Below are 20,014 nucleotides of genomic sequence, written 5' to 3'. Positions count from 1 at the left end.
ATGGGAGCAGCACATGACAGGATGGGGACGCAGGATGGGAGCAGCACATGACAGGATGGGGGCGCAGGATGGAGCAGCACATACCAGGATGGAGACCATATACCAATATAAATGCTCGCCACCCGGGCGTAGAACGGGTTCAATAGCTATATATATATATATATATATATATATATATATATATATATATATATATATATATATATATATATATATATACACACACACACACATACATACACACATACCCGAACACATATATACTAAGCCGTGAACAACCATTTTGAAGATACTGATGTCCATAGAGACAAAGTAAAGCACAGCTTTCATTTTTTTACTAGAGAAGTTTAGGAAATTAAAGCTGAGCTCTGATTGGTTGAAACGAGCAACACATTTTTGTTCTCTTTTCTTAAAATTTGAATGAATTACAGCCATTTTACCTTCCATATTTTGTCTGATTTAAAAAAAAAATTCTAAAGATGATTATTATGCCACTGGATTTATCGCTAGCATTTAAATAACCTGAAGGAGTTGTTTGGGACTTTTACATTTATGGCCTCTCTCCTAAAGCCATGGTCACACATTCAGCATTTTACATCATTATGTGTAAGCCAAAACCAGGAGTGGAACAAATCAGAGTAAAAGATAATAGAAACACATGCACCACTTCAGTATTTGTAAGCCAAAATCAGGAGTGGGTGATAATACAGATGTAAAATACTGACCAAATACTCAATGTGTGAACGTGGCCTTAGTATAGGTTATCAATTTATCATCTCTGCCGATCAGATATTCCCGGAAGTGCTCAGTTGTGGACCTGCACACCTCAGTCAATGGTATAGTGACTTCAGCCAGGTGCTGCACATCCGCCCGCTAATGAATCAGGCTACTTTCACACTAGAGTTTTTTGCAATACGTCGCAATGCGCTGTACGGCCTGACTGCTGCTGCTGACAGGTGCCTGTGCGAGACCCCAGCCCGGGAGCCGGCGGGACCTGTACGTGTAGGAGGGGACGGCGGCACCATGGTGGAAGAACTGTTCTGTAAAGTGGTCTCCATTATTACACTACGTGGCCTGTGTTATACACTACGTGCGTGGGCTGTTATATACTACGTGGCTGTGTTATATGCTATGTGGGCTGTTACACACTCCGTGGGCTGTGCTATATACTACGTGGGCTGCGCTATATACTCTGTGAGCTGCACTATATACTACTGGGCTGCGCTATATACTACGTGGCTGTGCTATATACTACGTGGCTGTGCTATATACTACGTGGCTGTGCTATATACTACGTGGCTGTGCTATATAATACGTGGCCGGCTGCAAACAATCTGCGACGGGCACAATGTATTCAATGTATTATTCTAAAATCTTCATAAATAAACTACATATTCTAGAATACCCGATGCGTTAGAATCGGGCTACCATCTAGTACAAATATATTAACACTGCATCTACCATCCCAAATCAATTTTTTTTTTTTTATTATAACCAAAATATTGCCTATTTTTACGTTAAAACGGATGACCACAGCGTAAATTCCATTCCGTTTCTTTGACAATCCAAATAATTAAAAACAATGACAAATAAACAAACAAAATTTTTTTTAACTTTTTTATTTCAAATTAAAAGTTTTTACTGCATTTCTGTTCACACATCAATTCTTCAATAAACATTTTCAAAATAAGTTCATTTAACCTATACCAAAAAAAATCTATCCCAAAGAGCTATTGAGTCTAATTCTCCCCAACGCTGGCTGTCACGTGACAGCATGCATGTTTAGAAATTGGCCAAATTATGCTTTTATTTAGAAACAAACAGGACACTTGACATAAAACCTTAATTAAATCTTTATTTGTTTTCTATTGTCAATTTCCAAAGTTTTTAATCCAGTAAAGATCGCCAGCATTGTTTTTTTAGTGGCCTCAGAACCGCATACAAATGCTTAACAGCGATGCAGTTTCATGGTATGTAAAAATATCACAAGCCTGAAAAACAAAATGAAAAAAGTTGATATTCCTTATGTGAGATGTCACTGGTCCTCACCTCTTAGTTTTATTATAAAAAGACATCCTAACATGGCAATCCAGTAACTGTGGTGGTAATCCAGTAACAGAAAAAAAAAACAACTAGCAAGAAAACTCAAATTGTTTGCATCTGTCAAACTAAGAAAAGTTCAAGTCTGTATTATGCCAAAAGCAATGCAAAAAACAAAAACAAAAAAAAACTAAGATCCACCCAAATGTTCAACCCAATATACATTTTAGTGCATGACAATGACAGCTTTGTCTTCTCAAAAAAAACAAACTGATAGCGATTGTTAAATATAACCCATAGTAAGTTTACTGCACTTGTTTTATTAAGAGGAAAAATAAAATTACAAATCAATTAGAAATTCTGGTCTTGCTCAGATACCCTCTATGTAAGGTCAGATTTCACGCAACATGTCTGTATACTTGTCAACTTTTTATATGTATTAAACGTGTAAACACTCAAAACTTATTTGGCCGTATGCATTTTATAGGATTGTGCAAAAACAAAAACATTCAATATCTGGGTTTATGCCTGAAAAGATGTAAGTAACCAATATAATGGAGATGCTCACTTCAGACTGAGGCAAGATCACGCAAATGGATAGGCCGAAAAGAAAAAGGCCGAGACCAAACATGGCTACCTGCACTGTCGACAGGTGACCGCTGAACTGACCGATCACATTGTCTTGGATACTTTTATGATTGTTTGAGATATAAGCATCCCAATAAAAATACAGCAGCAACCACCAGAGAAGACACCCACACCCTAGCCAGTATTTATATAGATATATATATATATATATATATATATATATATATATATATATATATATATATATATAAAAAAAATCTTATAGAGAAGAGGGATATGCAGAGCAAGTGTGGTCTGCCTCTATATATGTGCCTACTTGTGAATGGACATAGTATTTATACCTCTGTTGTGATAAGAAAAAAAATTGACAAGTATGCATATGTATAGCATTCAAAATAGAGGGTTCTTTGGTGCAAATAGTCCAAATTGTCAACAATTTCATCATTTGTTTCCCCTGCCCCCCAAAAAAATATTAAATAAAAAAAATCCCTCAATCAAAAAAAAAAAACAAAAAAAACATCTGCTGTTACTAGAGGACAGCAGCTCTGTCTGTCTGGCTTCACGTTACAAATCTAAAACAGCTGTTCTTAATAAGCCAATAAATATATATTTTGTAATCAGACATTGCCTGAAAATTTTGTACAATATTCTGGACCACAGATGGTTCTGTACTCTCATGCTACTGAAGAACATGAGCTCATCTAAAGGCAAAGACTGGTTATTTCTCAAGGACAACTCCTTCCTGTGAGATCAGATGGTTTAAATGGTCTTCTTGATCGGTTTCTTGCCTTTCTTCAGAGCCAGCTTGTTTTTTATATAGCCACGCTTCCTCTTTGAGGTCTACAAAAAAAAAAGCAAAAAAAAAGCCATATAATACCAGTATCCATGCAAGTTCTAAGTCTAATAGACTGAAAAATTTTTTTTATTCCTTAGCCAATTTAGATCGCATGATTATATTGAATTAACATTCCTAGGAAAACACATTCATAAAAATCGTGGTGTAAATGCCCCTTAAAGGGAACCAGTCACCCCCCCAGTTTGTAACTAAAAGAGCCACCTTGTGCAGCACTAATGCTGCATTCTGACAAGATGGCCCTTTTAGTTCGGGTCCCTGGCACTGCTGCAATAATAGTTTTTGAAATTTGTCCCTCATACCTTGAAATAGACCTGGGGGCAGGACTTTTCCCCCTAACACAGACGCACCACAGCCGCCACTCATGGCCTCTGCGCGCCGCCTACTCTTCCTTCATTAGCGTCCCCAGCGCCTGTGCTGTAAGATCGAAGGGCAGCGCAACTGCGCATGACCGAAAAAAAAATGCACATACGCCGGGACGCTAATGAAGGAAGAGGAGGCGGCGCCCGGCACACAGAGGCCATGAGTGACGGCTGTGGTGCGTCTGTATTTGGGGGGGGGGGGGTTTGGAAGACCTGCCCCCGGAACGATTTCAAGGTATGAGGGACAAATTTCAAAAACAATTATTTCAGCAGTGCCAGGAACAAGAACTAAAAGAACCACCTTGTCAGAATGCAGCGTTAGTGCTGCACAAGGTGGCTCTTTTAGTTACAAACGCCTGAGGGGGGTGACAGGTTCCCTTTAAGGCTCTAATCACTTCACTTTAACATGAAAGATAATAGGAGCAGCATACAACGTTTAATTCTGAAAATAGATTTAAAATCAGAAAAGCATGTTTCTTCTGGATCCCAAATGTAGTGTGACCTTAGCCATGTTTCACTTGTGTCTAAATTCATTCTAAAAGTAAACTAGTTTCCATTGCTTATTGTCAATTTATCAAGACTGCAGTTTCTGATACATTTATCACCAAGCAACTTGATAAATGAGTTTATTTATTAAATCCTAACATGAGGAGCGCATCTAATGAGCTACATCCACTACATTATTTCACAATTTCAGTCAGTCAACAACAAACTATCATGAACATGAATTAAAGTGCATCTATCACCAGATAAAAGCTGCAGACATTACTAAAGGGATCGCAAACAAACATGAGGAGGCTGGTGTAACTACTCTGAAGTTCCATGTGTCTGCCCACCTAGCCTGACTGCCAACTCCTCAGTGTTGCTCCTCCCTGCTGTTGAGATCTAACACTGCTCAGGACATGCTGCAGCAATCAGTCAGGCTGAGTGTGCAGAGAGTAAATATTCTCGGGCTCGTCAGCCATTTCATTCTATAGCTGCACTTAAAAGGTTTAGCTTAATTCTAGCAGTGTCATTGTTACACTGCATAGTAGGGTCACAATTTAGTATAAGTGCTGTATTGCAGTCATCCATATATCACTGACGAAGGTTCTGGGAGTATACAGTTGGGTCCAGAAATATTTGAACAGTGACCCAATCTTTGATTTCAGCTCTGCAGACCACTGTTTTTTTTTTATGTGAAAAGAAACAACCAAGATGCAATTGAAGTGGAGACTTTCAGGCTTAAAGGGACTGGGCAAAAATATCCTGTGAAACGTTTAGGACTTCCAACCATTTTTCTACAAAGCCTCCTCATTTCAGGGGCTCAAAAGTAATTGGACAATTTTAACTTTACCATAAATAAAATGTTCATGTTTAATACTTTGTAGAGAATCCTTTGCAGGCAATAACTGCCTGAAGTCTGGAAGCCATGGACGTCACCGAACGTTCGGTTTCCTTCTTTGTGATGCTTTGCCAGGGGCCTTTAAGGCAGCTGACTTCAGTTGTTGCTCGTTGGTGGGTATTTCTGCCATAGGTTTTGTTTTAAGCATGTGAAATACATGCTCAGTGGGGTTGAGATCTGGTGAGTGACTCAGCCATTGCCGAATATTGCACTTTGCCTTAGACTACTGTGTGGCTTTCGCGGTATGTTTTGGGTCATTCTCTAAGTGGACTGTGAAGCATCATCCAAATCAACCTTGCTGCTTTTGGTTGAATCTGAGCAGATCGTATCGCTCTGTACACTTCAGAATTCATCCGGCTATTTCTGTAGTCAGTCACATCACCAAGAATCACTAGAGACCCAGTGACATTGGGAGCCATTCATGCCTATACTATCACACTGCCCCACCATCTTATACAGAAGATGTGATGTCCTTTGGATCTTGAACCATTCCAACCTTTCTCCATACTTACTTGTTCCCATAATTCTGGTACAGATGAATGTTTTTCCAGAACTGGGCTGGCTTCTGGACATGTTTTTTCGGCAAAGTCTAATCTTGCCTTTCTATTTTTAAGGCGGATTAATGGTTTGCACCCTTTATATTTGCACTCATGACGTCTTCTCTTTATGGCAGCCTTAGATACTGAAACACAGACTTCCTGCTGAGTGTTCTTCACTTGTGTGAATGTTGTGAACGGGTTTTTATTCACCATGTAAAGGATTCTGCGATCATCCATCACTGTTGTCTTCTGTGGATGTCCAGGTTTTCTGGAGTTCCGCAACTCAGCAGAGAGCTTTTTTTCTGCAGAATGTTCCAAACTGTTGTTTTGACAGCTCCTATCATTTCTGCCATTTCGCTGATGGATTTTTCTTTTTCAGCCCATTGATGGTCTGTTTCTCTTCAAAAAGAGTTCCTTTGACTGCATGTTGTGGATTCACAGCTACAGCTTCCAAATGCAAACTCCTTACCTGAAATCAGCTCCAAACCTTTTACCTGCTTAATTAATGAGGGAATAGTCCATGCAGCCCGTTAAAGACCTTTTTGAGATAATTGTCCAGTCACTCTTGGTCACTTTAACAAAAAAGTCAGCAACATATTGAAGAGCTGAAATTCCTAAAGCCTAAAGGTACCTTCACACTGAACAACATTACAACGATAGCGATCCGTGACGTTGCAGCGTCCTGGATAGCGATATCGTTGTGTTTGACACGCAGCAGCGATCTGGATCCCGCTGTGACATCGCTGGTCGGAGCTAGAAGGCCAGAACTTTATTTTGTCGCTGGATCACCCGCTGACATCGCTGGATCGGCGTGTGTGACGCCGATCCAGCGATGTGTTCACTGGTAACCAGGGTAAATATCGGGTTACTAAGCGCAGGGCCGCGCTTAGTAACCCAATGTTTACCCTGGTTACCATTGTAAATGTAAAAAAAAAAAAAAAAAACACTACATACTCATTCGGGTGTCTGTCACGTCCCTCGCCGTCAGCTTCCCGCACTGACTGTGAGCACCGGCCGTCAGCTTCCCGCACTGACTGTGAGCACCGGCCGTAAAGCACAGCGGTGACGTCACCGCTGTGCTCTGCTTTACGGCCGGTCGGCGCTTACAGTCAGTGCGGGAAGCTGACGGCGAGGGAGGTGAGACACCGGAATGTAAGTATGTAGTGTTTTTTGGTTTTTTTTTTACATTTACAATGGTAACCAGGGTAAACATCTAAACATCGGGTTACTAAGCGCGGCCCTGCGCTTAGTAACCCGATGTTTACCCTGGTTACCCGGGGACTTCGGCATCGTTGGTTGCTGGAGAGATGTCTGTGTGACAGCTCCCCAGCGACCACACAAGGACTTTCCAACGATCACGGCCAGGTCGTATCGCTGGTCGTGATCGTTGGAAAGTTGCTGAGTGTGACGGTATCTTTACTCCAATTAGGATATGAATACCCTCTTGTGAGGAGCTGGCCACAGATAAGACTATTGGACCAATGCACGCAGAGCGGAGTCCACAGTTCTAAGGGATGCAGACTTTTTCCAGCACGGAATACCGTTTACGTCCATCTTATTGTGTTTTATTAGAGATTTGCTTGCTGTATTTTATTCGAGATTAGGTTGCTCGTCAGTTTAAGTGCACTAATTTCACCTGGAAAGCGTTCAGCTTCAGGAATCAATGTTTTCATTCAGTGACAGTAAGCACTGGAATATATGCAGGCTGGATCTTGTGTATATGTAAGGCTAGACACAAGTTTGGTAATCACGTGAAGCAATCATTCCATAACTCTGGTTAGTGTCTCGGAGGCCTTAATGGAGCCATTGTTTCATATCAACCTGTACTTTGACTCTCGTATGTTAATTTGTGAATGCATGCTGATTATGTATTGCATCAGCCCACTGCAGTTTATGAAGCTACACAACTTAGGATAAATATGCAGGTTATTTGAACAATCAAACAATGACGGATCACCCACCCCCAACCATTGTGCAATCCTGTGGAGGAATGTCCTGAATGGGATCTGTGGCTATAAAGTCTCTGGCACCCTCTGCAAAGAGACATTCTTCAGGATCAGCTCAAGGAACCATGGCTCCATCTGGTGGAATACAGGTCTGCTCCTCTGCCCATCACTGAACCCAATAAGACTTATGGAGAACCCAGGTTGGGACTGTTCTATATGTTGTTTTCGGTTGGAGCTGGGCAGATGTGCTATGGTCATTATAGCCATCGTCTGGATGTGATAAACTATATTAAGGACTGTAGTTGCTGGCTGGAGTGGGATACACGCGCTACTGTCGTGATAACCGTAATGCGGAGGAGCATGGACTGTGACTACAGACTATATCGACAAGAGATACAAAAGCTGTCAGCCAATCAAAAGTTGGGAGCCAGTGGGTATCTCCTGGTACAGGGGCAGTGGTACTTTCAGCCCCAGGATGGGATCTTATGGACTGGGGACAATGCATTGTGACCATCTACCCAGAATTGCTGTAAGACCGTGGATGTAAGAAAAAATAATAATGACATTGTTAACTTGCCTAGGTGTTTATTACAGCTCACAACATCAGATCTTCACTCCTTTAATTAAAGATGAGAGTCTGCACTTTAAGCCTATCTATAATGCTGGATGCGTCCTTCTGTCCGAAGCCCATATAGACTGCGCCTGCACAGTGTGGGTGGACTCAGAAGGACACATTCAGTGGTGACAGGGAGGGCGAGGATGGAGTAGTGTAGCGCCAGAGTCAGTGCCTGTGCATAGTGCGATAACTGGTGTTATTTTGTTGAAGACAAATGTCACGCACAGTGTAGGACAGACTAAGTGCAACACAAAAGGATAAGGGAAGGGGAACCAAACACTAGGGCATGGGCGATTGGAGACCCCTAGACAAATCTAACATCATCTTGTCTGTCCTACCGTCCCTATATATGTTCCACACCCATCGCCGAGCAGGATACCAAACCCCTGCCTGACCCTGGCGATAAGCCCTGCGCCGGGAAGGACAGGATAAGCGCTAGTCAATCACCACTAAACACAGCTGGGATACACAAAACAAGGGAACACTTAGCTTGAGAAGACTCCGAGAGAAACACAGACGTCCTCCAGCAACACCAAGGAGGAGATAGCCGACTGCAATAACTCCAAGCCGCAACAGGGAAGTGCAAATAGAAAATAACACCCAAAACTCCCAACAGGAAAGTTGGGCGTAATAAACACCCCAATCCAGGTGACACACACCATTAAGGCCGGGGGTGGTTGCCACTAGTCTGCAAGGCCAATCGCTGAGACCTTCTGCAGATAGATGCAGTGTAATGGTCTGCAGTCTCTGACACATCGGCGACAACAAATTTGCACAGTGTCTTCAACAAAATGACACCCAATAGCGCTGTATGAGCACACGCTGATTCCGGCGCCATTTTATTTAAATAAGATTACACTCTGCAGAGAGAGGGGAGAAAGGTGAGTAGGAGTGTTGTATGTATGTATGTATGTATGTATGTATGTATCTACCTACCGTGTATACTCAAGTATAAGCCTCCCGAGTAAAAGCCGAGGCACCTACTTTTGCCACGAAATACTGGGTAAGCTTATTGACTCGAGTATAAGCTGGGAATGCATTGTCCCCTCATCCCTATCGTGGTATGCATGGCTCCCCAGTCCCTGTCATTGTATGCATGGCTCCCCAGTCCCTGTCATTGCATGCATGGCTCCCCAGTCCCTGTCATTGCATGCATGGCTCCCCAGTCCCTGCCATTGCATGCATGGCTCCCCAGTCCCTGCCATTGCATGCATGGCTCCCCAGTCCCTGCCATTGCATGCATGGCTCCCCAGTCCCTGCCATTGCATGCATGGCTCCCGTGTCCCTGTCATTGCATGCATGGCTCCCCAGTCCCTGTCATTGTATGCATGGCTCCCCAGTCCCTGCCATTGCATGCATGGCTCCCGTGTCCCTGTCATTGTATGCATGGCTCCCCAGTCCCTGTCATTGTATGCATGGCTCCCCAGTCCCTGTCATTGTATGCATGGCTCCCCAGTCCCTGTCATTGTATGCATGGCTCCCCAGTCCCTGTCATTGCATGCATGGCTCCCCAGTCCCTGCCATTGCATGCATGGCTCCCCAGTCCCTGCCATTGCATGCATGGCTCCCCAGTCCCTGTCATTGCATGCATGGCTCCCCAGTCCCTGTCATTGCATGCATGGCTCCCGTGTCCCTGTCATTGCATGCATGGCTCCCGTGTCCCTGTCATTGTATGCATGGCTCCCCAGTCCCTGTCATTGTATGCATGGCTCCCCAGTCCCTGTCATTGTATGCATTGCTCCCCAGTCCCTGTCATTGTATGCATGGCTCCCCAGTCCCTGTCATTGCATGCATGGCTCCCCAGTTCCTATCATTGTATGCATGGCTTCCGTGTCCCTGTCATTGTATGCATGGCTCCCCAGTCCCTGTCATTGTATGCATGGCTCCCCAGTCCCTGTCATTGTATGCATGGCTCCCCAGTCCCTGTCATTGTATGCATGGCTCCCCAGTCCCTGTCATTGTATGCATGGCTCCCCAGTCCCTGTCATTGTATGCATGGCTCCCCAGTCCCTGTCATTGTATCCATGGCTCTCCTGTCCCTGTCCTGGCGTGCATGGCTCCCCAGTCCCTGTCCTGGCGTGCATGGCTCCTTATCCCTATGTTTGATTCCTGGTAAAAAGAAAAAAAAAAGAAAAATCTTATTTACCTGACTGCGCTCCCTCGGTGGCACTGCATCTAGTTCCGGCTTTCAGCAGCTCTTCCTGCAGAGCTATCACGTGGCTCTGCTCATTAAATTAATGAATATGTGCACCACGCCTACTGGAGTGGAGAGGCATGCATATTCATTACCTTAATGAGCGGTGCCATGTTATCACTCGGCAGGAACTTCAGAGCTGCGGGCTCTGGCGGCCAGAACGAGATACAGTGCCAGCACCGAGGGCGCGCCGGTAGGAGAGTGTGAGGAGTGCTGGAAGGCTGCGGCTGGCACTTTGCACTATTACAGCAGCGGCACAGGCTTTAGCCACAGCCGCTGGCTCCTGCCTCTGTGACCCGCTGCTCCCCTCCCACGCTGGCTTTGGGACCGTGACTCGTGTATAAGCCGAGGGGGGTGTTTTCAGCACAAAAAGTGCTGAAAAACAGCTTATACACAAGTATATACGGTATCTGTTTATGGATAGATGGATGGATGGATCAACGGCAGCGAAGGCAGGATGGGAAGCATACACCAGGAAGGGGGACTAGGATCGAGTAACATATACCAGGATGGAAGGGGGGTGGGGAGGGCAGGATGGAGGAACATATTCCCGGACAAGGGAGTAGGATGCAGTGACATATTCCAGGAAGACCAGGATTCAGGAGTATATTCCAGAATGGGGGGAGCATATTCCAGGATTGTATACCCGGATGGGGGAACATTTGGTTTCAGTCATGGGGTCGGGGGCGGTGCCGCTTAGTCATCGCTCTGAGAATACAGAGCGGCCACTATCTGTGCCCCCGACTGACAGCCAGCCTAATTGTAGATCCAGTGTCACTAAGGGCCAGGGGGAACGGTTACAGCGGCCGGTCTGTATACTCAGAGCAGCGCCCCCATGACTTAAACCAAATGCTGGCAGGGAGAATAAAAGCTAATTTTCTTCCCGCTGCATTCAACTGCATGCAGGTGCTGAGCAGCATAATAACACTATTAACCTCAAATCTGCAGATTAATAGAGTTTTTTTCTGACGACCGGATACCTTTAATTTTGTAGTAAAATACTTCAATAAAATTGTGCCGGAGTCAGCACATGTGAATACCGCTCTATCTCCGGCACCATTTCTTTCAGACACTGTTCATGAATTCGCACATACAGTGTCTCCAATAAAATTGCACTGAATTGCGCGGTATGAGCACGTACTGACTCCGGCACCATTTTATTAAGGTAATGCACCACAACGTCAACATCGCAGTGCACATGTCCATTAATCCTATGGCTGGCAAATGCGCAGTTATGTTGACGTTGTAGTACATTACTTCAATAAAATGGCGGAGTCAGCGCATGCGCATACCGTGCTATCCAACGCCATCTTATAGAAGACACTGTATATGCGAATTCGCAAAAACAGCCTTAAAAATAAATAAATAAAAATATGACACCGGAAATGTAGCAATAAAAATGCTCGCCTTCCAGGCGTGGAACGATATAAAATCTTGTTCATTCAACTCATCAAGGTTTAAAATTGTGGCGGCGGGGGAGTCGGGTCAGTCGTTCACCACTGAACCCACTCCACAATTTTAAATCATGATGAATTGAATAAACCAGATTTTATACCGGGAAGCAGTGCCACCTCTTCACTTCTTTTGGTTTTCCTATGACATTGTACATAGAAGACGTCAGTCAAACCTGCCTTCTAGTAGATACAATTCTGTCTGAATGCAAACGTCCATCCGTATCAATACGCACAGATATACACCACCTGGACTATTCGTTATGATGTGGTCATGAAACTGAATTCTGTCCACACAATATTCATAAGTCACACAGCTGCTATAGATTTGGGAATTGTTTTTAAAAAGCGATTCCCTTAGATTTATTACCATCGTCACTTTCTTTTCAAGTGACACGTCCGCTACCTGCAAAGAGGAAAGAGCCAACAATGATTCCAGACATGCCATATCAGGTCACATTTGAGGAATTGGGGCGTTCATGTTATGGCTTGTGAAAAAGTGGATAAAGTTAGAAGTGCAGCAATGAATATGTGAAGAGCTCACCTTCTTAGATAAATACTTCTGTTTAGGGACAATGTTGGTAATTCTTGGTTTATGGTCAAGGGCCTCTCTGTTTTCTAGATGTTTGACTTTGTATATTCTGACAAGCCAGTGTTCTGAAGTGAAAGCTTCTTCCAAGTGTTTGAATTTGATGTCTTTATTCCCAATTTCTGCATTACGAGTACGGTCAAAACCCGGCGGTGTTCTAAAGTCTAACTGCAAGCCGAGGGAAAAAACAAAACATGTGTTAATAAACAGGAAATCCATAATCTCTATTAAAGTCCACACAGCTCACTACTGTACCGATCACCACTGTCAACTAGGTCTGAATATTAATTTTTTCATCATTTGTCATACTTGAACTGGATAAGGGTTGAATAATAATATCAACAAAAAAAATTGAGGCCCAACTTCATTTTCATCTCACCTCAAGATGTGCAAATGTGGTAAAAAGATCACAGAATAAATGCTAAAAGGTAAGGTAGGTAGATATTCTATTTACCCAAATGTGTCTGAGGCTAGATTCACACTAGCTAAACAAAATGCCCTCAAACCGCAATAATTGAGAGTCGAGTTGAGATCCATGATAAAATGTAACTTTATTTAAACAAAAATTAAAAACATGATTATAAGCAGGAATGTCATAACTGGACTCTGTTTGGGCGAAATGGTAAAGTATGGAGGAAAAATTCACATGAAAATAAGGTAAACAGTTTTCATGGTACTATGACTTTCTATATTTCTTTGTATCAATAATAAATTTAATAAGCAGAGTACCTTATATACTCGAGTATAAGCAGAGATTTTCAGCCCAAATTTTTGGGCTGAAAGTGCCCCTCTCGGCTTATACTCGAATCAAGGTGGGTGGCAGGGTCGGCGGGTGAGGGCGCTGAGGCATACTTACCTGCTTCCAGCGATCCTGACGCTCCCCGCCTGTCCCACGGTCTTCGGTGCTGCAGTTCTTCCACTGTTTAGCGGTCACGTGGGACCGCTTATTAGAGAAATTAATATGCAGCTCCACCTCACATAGAGGTGGAGCCACATAGTCATTTCTCTAATCAGCGGTAACGGTGACCGCTGAACAGTGGAAGAACTGCAGCACCGAAGACCAGCTGTCCGGGAGAAGGAGCCGGACGCCGGGACCAGGTAAGTATTGCATATTTACCTGTCCCCGTTCCAGCCGCCGGGCGCCGCTCCATCTTCCCGGCGTCTATCCGCTCTTACTGTGCAGGTCAGAGGGCGCGATGACGCATATAGTGTGCGCGGCACCCTCTGCCTGATCAGTCAGTGTGGAGAGACGCCGGGACCGGACGCTGGGAGCTGCAAGAAAGGTGAGTATGGCATTTTATTTTTTTTTTACTGCAGCAGCAACAGCACAGATTTATGTGGAGCATCTATGGGGAAATATGAACGGTGCAGAGCACTATATGGCAGAGCTATGGGGCAATATGAACGGTGCAGAGCACTATATGGCACAGTTATGGGGCAATAATGAATGGTGCAGAGCACTATATGGCACAGTTATGGGGCAATAATGAACGGTGCAGAGCACTATATGGCACAGTTATGGGGCAATAATGAACGGTGCAGAGCACTATATGGCAGAGCTATGGGGAAATAATGAACGGTGCAGAGCACTATATGGCACAGCTATGGGGCAATAATGAACGGTGCAGAGCACTATATGGCACAGCTATGGGACAATAATGAACGGTGCAGAGCACTATATGGCAGAGCTATGGGGAAATAATGAACGGTGCAGAGCACTATATGGCAGAGCTATGGGGAAATAATGAACGGTGCAGAGCACTATATGGCACAGCTATGGTACAATAATGAACTGTGCAGAGCACTATATGGCACAGCTATGGGACAATAATGAACGGTGCAGAGCACTATATGGCAGAGCTATGGGGAAATAATGAACGGTGCAGAGCACTATATGGCAGAGCTATGGGGAAATAATGAACGGTGCAGAGCACTATATGGCACAGTTATGGCGCAATAATGAACGGTGCAGAGCACTATATGGCACAGCTATGGGGCAATAATGAACGGTGCAGAGCACTATATGGGGCACAGCTATGGGGAAATATGAACGCTGCAGAGCACTATATGGCACAGCTATGGGGCAATAATGAACGGTGTAGAGCACTATATGGCACAGCTATGGGACAATAATGAACTGTGCAGAGCACTATATGGCACAGCTATGGGGCAATAATGAACGGTGCAGAGCACTATATGGGGCGCAGCTATGGGGAAATATGAACGGTGCAGAGCACTATATGGCACAGCTATGGGGCAATAATGAACGGTGCAGAGCACTATATGGCACAGCTATGGGGCAATAATGAACGGTGCAGAGCACTATATGGGGCACAGCTATGGGGAAATATGAACGGTGCAGAGCACTATATGGCACAGCTATGGGGCAATAATGAACGGTGCAGAGCACTATATGGCACAGCTATGGGGCAATAATGAACGGTGCAGAGCACTATAATGGCACAGCTATGGGGCAATAATGAACGGTGCAGAGCACTATATGGCACAGCTATGGGGCAATAATGAGCGGTGCAGAGCACTATATGGCACAGCTATGGGGCAATAATGAACGGTGCAGAGCACTATATGGCACAGATATGGGGCAATAATGAACAGTGCAGAGCACTATATGGCACAGCTATGGGGAAATAATGATCTATTTTTATTTTTGAAATTCACCGGTAAATGCTGCATTTCCACCCTAGGCTTATACTCGAGTCAATAAGTTTTCCCAGTTTTTTGTGGCAAAATTAGGGGGGGTCGGCTTATACTCGGGTCGGCTTATACTCGAGTATATACGGTAATTGACCGAGACCAAGGGATACACTGTATGCATTAAGATGACCAATACAAACTTCTAATAAAGCGTCTTCAAAATATAAGTATACAAATATCAAAATAAGTTGTAAGTAATTATGGTTACTGTAAGTAATATTACCTTAATATACCATATATACCAAGCACTTTGCTACCTCATGGCTCTTGAACTGTTGTCTTATTACCAATAAGCTCCACATCATTCTGACTTGATCCTACTGTGGATTGCGGAGTTACAGGTGACTTTGTCAAATACATTACTCTGCACTGGCAGTATATTAAGGTAATATTACCTACAATAACCATGAGTGTGGTGTTCCTCCACAATCACTAAATATACTGTCTTAATTTTGGTATTTGCATACTTATATTTTGAAGACACTTTCTTAGAAGTTTGTATTGGTCATCATAGTGCATACAGTGTATCCCTTGGTCTCGGTGAATAACTCTGCTTATTACATTTATATGGAGAAATCTAGAAAGTTATAGTGCCATCAAGATTGTTTGTTTCCTTATTTTCATGTGTAGTTTTCCTTCATACTTTACCATTTTGCCCAAATTTTTCCCTTTATGACATTACTGATTATAATCATGTTTTTAATCTTTATTTAAATAAAATAAATTTTTTAGCATGGATCTCTTCTCAACTCGACCCTCAACTTTTGCGGTTTGAGTGCATTTTGTTTAGCATGGTCTCTGAAGTGCCATTATAAATTCAAACAAACTCTTGTGATAAATTCGATTCACACCAGGCCTACTGTCGAGCATATACGCTTAGGAGATAGCACCCAACAGTGGCCATAGGCAAGAGGGTTGGCATCTGTCCACTGTGTACTTTTTATATATACACTGAATACCTATGTTAATTTGCTGGTCTTTCATATACAGTAAAGGTACCGTCACATTAAAGGGAACCTGTCACCCCGTTTTTTGAGATTGAGCTATAAATACTGTTAAATAGGGCCTGCGCTGTGTGTTCCTATAGTGTATGTAGTGTACCCCGATTCCCCATGTATGCTGAGAAATAACTTACCAAAATCGCCGTTTTCGCCTGTCAATCAGGCTGGTCAGGTCGGGAGGGCGTGGTGACATCGCTGGTTCTTCCTCAGCTTTACGTTGGTGGCGTAGTGGTGAAGACACAGCGCGCGATCTGCGCTGTCATCCCTTTCGTCGGTGGGGGCGGCCATCTTCCTGGGGCCGCGCGTGCGCAGATCGAGTGCTCTGCTGCACGGGGCTTCAGGAAAATGGCCGCGGGATGCCGCGCGTGCGCATTAGAGATCGCGGCGGCCATTTTCCCAAAGCCGAGATGCAAACTCGGCTTTGGGAAAATGGCCGCCGCGATCTCTAATGCGCACGCGCGGCATCCCGCGGCCATTTTCCTGAAGCCCCGTGCAGCAGAGCACTCGATCTGCGCACGCGCGGCCCCAGGAAGATGGCCGCCCCCACCGACGAAAGGGATGACAGCGCAGATCGCGCGCTGTGTCTTCACCACTACGCCACTACGCCACCAACGTAAAGCTGAGGAAGAACCAGCGATGTCACCACGCCCTCCCGACCTGACCAGCCTGATTGACAGGCGAAAACGGCGACTTTGGTAAGTTATTTCTCAGCATACATGGGGAATCGGGGTACACTACATACACTATAGGAACACACAGCGCAGGCCCTATTTAACAGTATTTATAGCTCAATCTCAAAAAACGGGGTGACAGGTTCCCTTTAAGAGTCACTGCAGCGATATAGACAACGATGCCGATCGCTGCAGTACGGTATTCCGTGCTGGAAAAAGTCTGCATCCCTTAGAACTGTGGACTCCGCTCTGCGTGCATTGGTCCAATAGTCTTATCTGTGGCCAGCTCCTCACAAGAGGGTATTCATATCCTAATTGGAGTAAAGATACCGTCACACTCAGCAACTTTCCAACGATCACGACCAGCGATACGACCTGGCCGTGATCGTTGGAAAGTCCTTGTGTGGTCGCTGGGGAGCTGTCACACAGACATCTCTCCAGCTACCAACGATGCCGAGGTCCCCGGTTAACCAGGGTAAACATCGGGTTACTAAGCGCAGGGTCACGCTTAGTAACCCGATGTTTACCCTGGTTACCATTGTAAAAGTAAAAAAAAAAAAAAAAAAAAAAACAAAAACACACTACATACTTACATTCCGGTGTCTGGTCACGTCCCTCGCCTTCAGCTTCCCGCACTGACTGTGAGCGGCGCGCCGGCCGTAAAGCAGAGCGGTGACGTCACCGCTGTGCTCTGCTTCACGGCGCTCACAGTCAGTGCGGGAAGCTGAAGGCGAGGGACGTGACCAGACACCGGAATGTAAGTATGTAGTGTTTTTTTTTTTACATTTACAATGGTAACCAGGGTAAACATTGGGTTACTAAGCGCGGCCCTGCGTTAACAGTGAAGACATCGCTGAATCGGCGTCACACACAAAGTTCTGATCATTCCCCAGCGACCAACGATTTCCCAGCAGGGGCCTGATCGTTGGTCGTTGTCACGCATAACGATTTCGGTAACGATATCGTTGCTACGTCACAAAAAGCAACGATATCGTTAACTATATCGTTATGTGTGACGGTACCTTAAGAACTGTATGCAGACACACACCGACTAGACAAAGGCCAGAAGAACACATTTTTGAAGACCTATGATTATATTCTTTCCTCCCAAAGAATTATTCCAACCCAGAATAAAGACTTATATGCTTAAAAAGAAAGACTTTGTGTAGTAAAGAAGTGGTAGATCTTTACCTGCATTTCACCAAACCGATAGTATGACATTTTGTACATGAGGCAGTTGAGCAGTGTTGGAGAACCAGCTTTGTCCACTCGAAATTCACCTTGAGGTGTAAAATAATCACTTTCCTAATCAAACGAGAAAAAGTTAGCCATTTACCATTATTTTACGCTTTCTTTAGTGAAGTAACAATTTTCACTTGACAACCACAAAACTAAAAATTGCTCAAAGTAAAAACTAAAAAACAAACAAACAAAAACAAAATAAAAGCTCATATTTGTATACAAAGGTTTCTAGATGGCCCCAAAGTGGAGATACTACGGGTTGGGCCATTTATATGGATACACCTAAATAAAATGGGAATGGCTGGTGATATCAACTTCCTGTTTCTGGCACATTAGTATATGGGAGGGGGAAACTTTTCAAGATGGATGGTGACCATGGCGGCCATTTTGAAGTCAGCCATTTTGGATCCAACTTTATTTTTTCCCAACAGGAAGAGGATCATGTGACACATCAAACTTATTGAGAATTTCACAAGAAAAACAATGGTGTGCTTGGTTTTTGACATAACTTTATTCTTTCATGAGTTATTTACAAGTTTATGACCACTTATAAAATGTGTTCAAAGTGCTGCCCATTGTGTTGGATTGTCAATGCAACCCTCTTCTTCCACTCTTGACACACTGATAGCAACACCACAGAATAAATGCTAGCACAGGCTTCCAGTATCTGTTTCAGATGCTGCACATCTCGTATCTTCACAGCATAGACAATTGCCTTCAGACGACCCCAAAGATAAAAAGTCTAACAGGGTCAGATCGGGAGACCTTGGTGGCCATTCAACTGGCCCACGATGACCAATCCACTTTCCAGGAAACTGTTCATGTAGAAATGCTTGGACCCATAATGTGGTGGTCTATGGTGTTAAGATACGAGATGTGCAGCATCTGAAACAACAGATACTGGAAGCCTGTGCTAGCATTTCTTCTTCGGTGTTGCTATCAGTGTGTCAAGAGTGGGTGAAGAGGGTTGAATTGACAATCCAACACAATGGGCAGCACGTTTAACACAATTTATAAGTGGTCATAAACTTGTAAATAACTCATGAATGAATACAGTTATGAAAAAAAACCAAGCACGCCATTGTTTTTCTTGCGAAATTCTGAAGTTCTTCCCATTGGAAAAAATAAAGTTGCATCCAAAATGGCTGCCTTCAAAATGGCCGTCATGGTCACCACCCATCTTGAAAAGTTTCCCCACTCCCATATACTAATGTGCCACAAACAGGAAGTTGATATCATCAACCATTCCCATTTTATTTAGGCGTATCCATATAAAAATGTCCCACCCTGTATAAGCAGAATCTTTATTGGATGTCCCCATCAGTCTTTAGACCAGTTTGAAATCCCTACTTATGGAAAACTAAAAAAAAACAAACTTTGAAATCCTTGGGTATAAGTGTCCTTCTGACAGTCAAGACTCTAAATGCTTTTCTGGCCGGTCATTTCTATTTTCTTACCCGGATATCCTTTGGATGCTCTCCTTCCGCTATCCTAACCATCCAGAGAAACTTGTTGATGTCATCGCCAGAATATCCAATCACTCCTCCAAAGATAATTAGCACATAATCTACGTCCAGGCTGCGCATGATTTCATAAGCTGCCGACTCATTTGAAGACATCGCTTTTCCTACCTACAAGAAAATGTATAGATACAAGGAAAAAGCACAGAGGACACCAAATAATATATAAAACGGTTCACCATGAAGCATGTCAAACTAAATAAAAAATGCAAAAAGGAGGATCACCTTAAAGGGAACCTGTCACCCCGTTTTTTGAGATTGAGATATAAATACTGTTAAATAGGGCCTGCGCTGTGTGTTACT

The 20,014-nt window shown here is 43.8% G+C and overlaps 1 protein-coding gene across 1 annotated transcript in view; it reads right to left on the bottom strand.

Annotated features, from left to right (window-relative positions):
- Window positions 1–3,249: 3,249 nt before the first annotated feature.
- The window catches only part of STT3B (STT3 oligosaccharyltransferase complex catalytic subunit B), a 178,876-nt gene continuing 162,111 nt past the window's right edge, over window positions 3,250–20,014 (bottom strand). The window contains exons 13-16 of the mRNA XM_069730024.1: window positions 19,649–19,822; window positions 18,141–18,254; window positions 12,518–12,730; window positions 3,250–3,468 (exon numbers count right to left, since the gene is read on the bottom strand). Coding sequence (XP_069586125.1) covers window positions 3,388–3,468; window positions 12,518–12,730; window positions 18,141–18,254; window positions 19,649–19,822 — 582 coding nt within the window. The 3' untranslated portion in view covers window positions 3,250–3,387. The remainder of the gene's footprint in view (window positions 3,469–12,517; window positions 12,731–18,140; window positions 18,255–19,648; window positions 19,823–20,014) is intronic.

Source organism: Ranitomeya imitator, chromosome 6, assembly GCF_032444005.1.
Source record: "Ranitomeya imitator isolate aRanImi1 chromosome 6, aRanImi1.pri, whole genome shotgun sequence".
In the NCBI taxonomy this organism is placed as follows: Eukaryota; Metazoa; Chordata; class Amphibia; order Anura; family Dendrobatidae; genus Ranitomeya; species Ranitomeya imitator.
This window is presented reverse-complemented; position numbering and strand designations above follow the sequence as displayed.